This window comes from Myotis brandtii, unplaced genomic scaffold, assembly GCF_000412655.1.
Source record: "Myotis brandtii unplaced genomic scaffold, ASM41265v1 scaffold535, whole genome shotgun sequence".
Taxonomy (NCBI): domain Eukaryota; kingdom Metazoa; phylum Chordata; class Mammalia; order Chiroptera; family Vespertilionidae; genus Myotis; species Myotis brandtii.
In genome coordinates, this window is record NW_005369964.1 from 1,530,945 (window position 1) to 1,532,472 (window position 1,528).

At 63.0% G+C, this 1,528-nt stretch overlaps 1 protein-coding gene across 1 annotated transcript in view; it reads left to right on the forward strand.

Annotated features, from left to right (window-relative positions):
• The window catches only part of LOC102250059, a 3,573-nt gene extending 2,051 nt beyond the window's left edge, over positions 1–1,522 (forward strand). The window contains exons 3-4 of the mRNA XM_005877890.1: positions 581–630; positions 1,342–1,522. Coding sequence (XP_005877952.1) covers positions 581–630; positions 1,342–1,404 — 113 coding nt within the window. The 3' untranslated portion in view covers positions 1,405–1,522. The remainder of the gene's footprint in view (positions 1–580; positions 631–1,341) is intronic.
• The last annotated feature ends 6 nt before the right edge of the window (positions 1,523–1,528 follow it).

The window sequence follows — 1,528 nt, forward strand, 5'->3', positions numbered from 1 at the left end:
GTGATGGAGGTGGAATCCCCTTTGTCTTCCCGAAGAGCACCTCTGCATTAGCAAAGTTGTTTCCTTTTTTTGTGTTTTGTTGGGGTGGGGGGTGGAGAGTCTAGGGAGAGAAGGCCACTTGGCAAGTCTCCTGAGAGGGTTGGGGGCTTGGGGTTGCTGCCTCCTGGGCTGGGGCAAGAGGAGTCCCAACTTTTGTTGGACAAACTCTCAAGCCCTGATTCCTTGATTTCTGAGGGCGCCTTTCAAGGACCTGTCCTGGCGCCAGAACTGGGCAGGGCCATGCCCCCCCCCCTTCCACATTTAGTTTCCGAAAATGAAAAGCCCCCTTGGGCTGGGAGAGCCTTTTGTGCTGCCTGGGATATGTGGTGATGGTCATGGTGTGTGTGTGGAGGGTGTGGTCTGGGCCTGTCTGGTCTCCTTTGGGGGTGCATCCAGGTCGAGTCCTGCCCAGCCAGCAGCCTCCACACCCTCCAGCCCCACGCAGGCTCAGGGGAGCAGCATCTTAGGGCTGTGGGCTGCTCTGGGGGACCTGCTCTGCTGCTTGTGCTGACAGGCTGCACCCCACACCTTGGGATTCCAGAACATTGGACAAGGCGCTCAGTCCCACCTGGCTCCCCGCCCCTTGCACAGGTGAGGACAGATCCAGGTGGTACTGGCCTTTGGCCTTTGGGACCCAGACCTCAGCTTGGGACTTACTCCAGGGCTAACCCTGCCCCCGTTCCCCACTGCTCCTTCCTCCCTCTCCTCTCCCTCTCTCAAACCCTCTTTCCACCCCAAGCAGCCCCTGCCCCACCCTGCCCCCAGCCCAGGGCAGCACCCCCAGCTCACCTTAGGCCTGGCCCGTTCTACCAGCTGCCCACCCTGTCCTAGGGGTCAGCAGTGAGAATCTTGGCCCAAGGCCAAGACCCACCCGGGATTTGGGGGAGCACCAGGCCTCTTGCAGAGGCCTGGCCCCAGTGGCCTTGCAGGCTTTGTCCTGGGGGGACCGGGGTTGGAGCTGGGGCTGTGCCCCAGGCCTCTGGGCCTGGCTGGGCTGCCCCATTCTGCCTGCCCTCTCACAGCTCCAGCAGGGGGCGGGCAGGGGAAAGGCAAAGAGCGACAAGTGGGACTGGGTCCATTTGGTGTCCAGGAGCAACTTGGCAAGGGGCTGGGACCGGGGGAGTGCTGGGCTTTGAGGAGGGGGCCTCCCTGCTTCCCAGACTCTCCTCCTGGGGCTGTCTCCTGTGAAAGGGAGGGCTTGGGGGTGTGCCTGGGCCCTGACCCCTCCCCCACATTGCCCCGTGTGGGGCTTGGTGGGTGGGTGGGTGTGCGGTGGTGCAGCCACTGTCTCCCTCCTGGCAGAGTAACTCCCAGTGCCCAGAGAGGTTGATGCTGAGACTTCCTTGGGGCCGGAGGGCCTCCTGAGGCTTCTGGGAGGAGATGGACCAGCCGCAGCTACAGGTGTGTGCTGGCTGTGCCCTCGTCCCACCTCAGTGTGGCCCGGCTGCCTGGGCTTCAGCCCTTCTTGGTCATTGTCCCTATCTTGGCC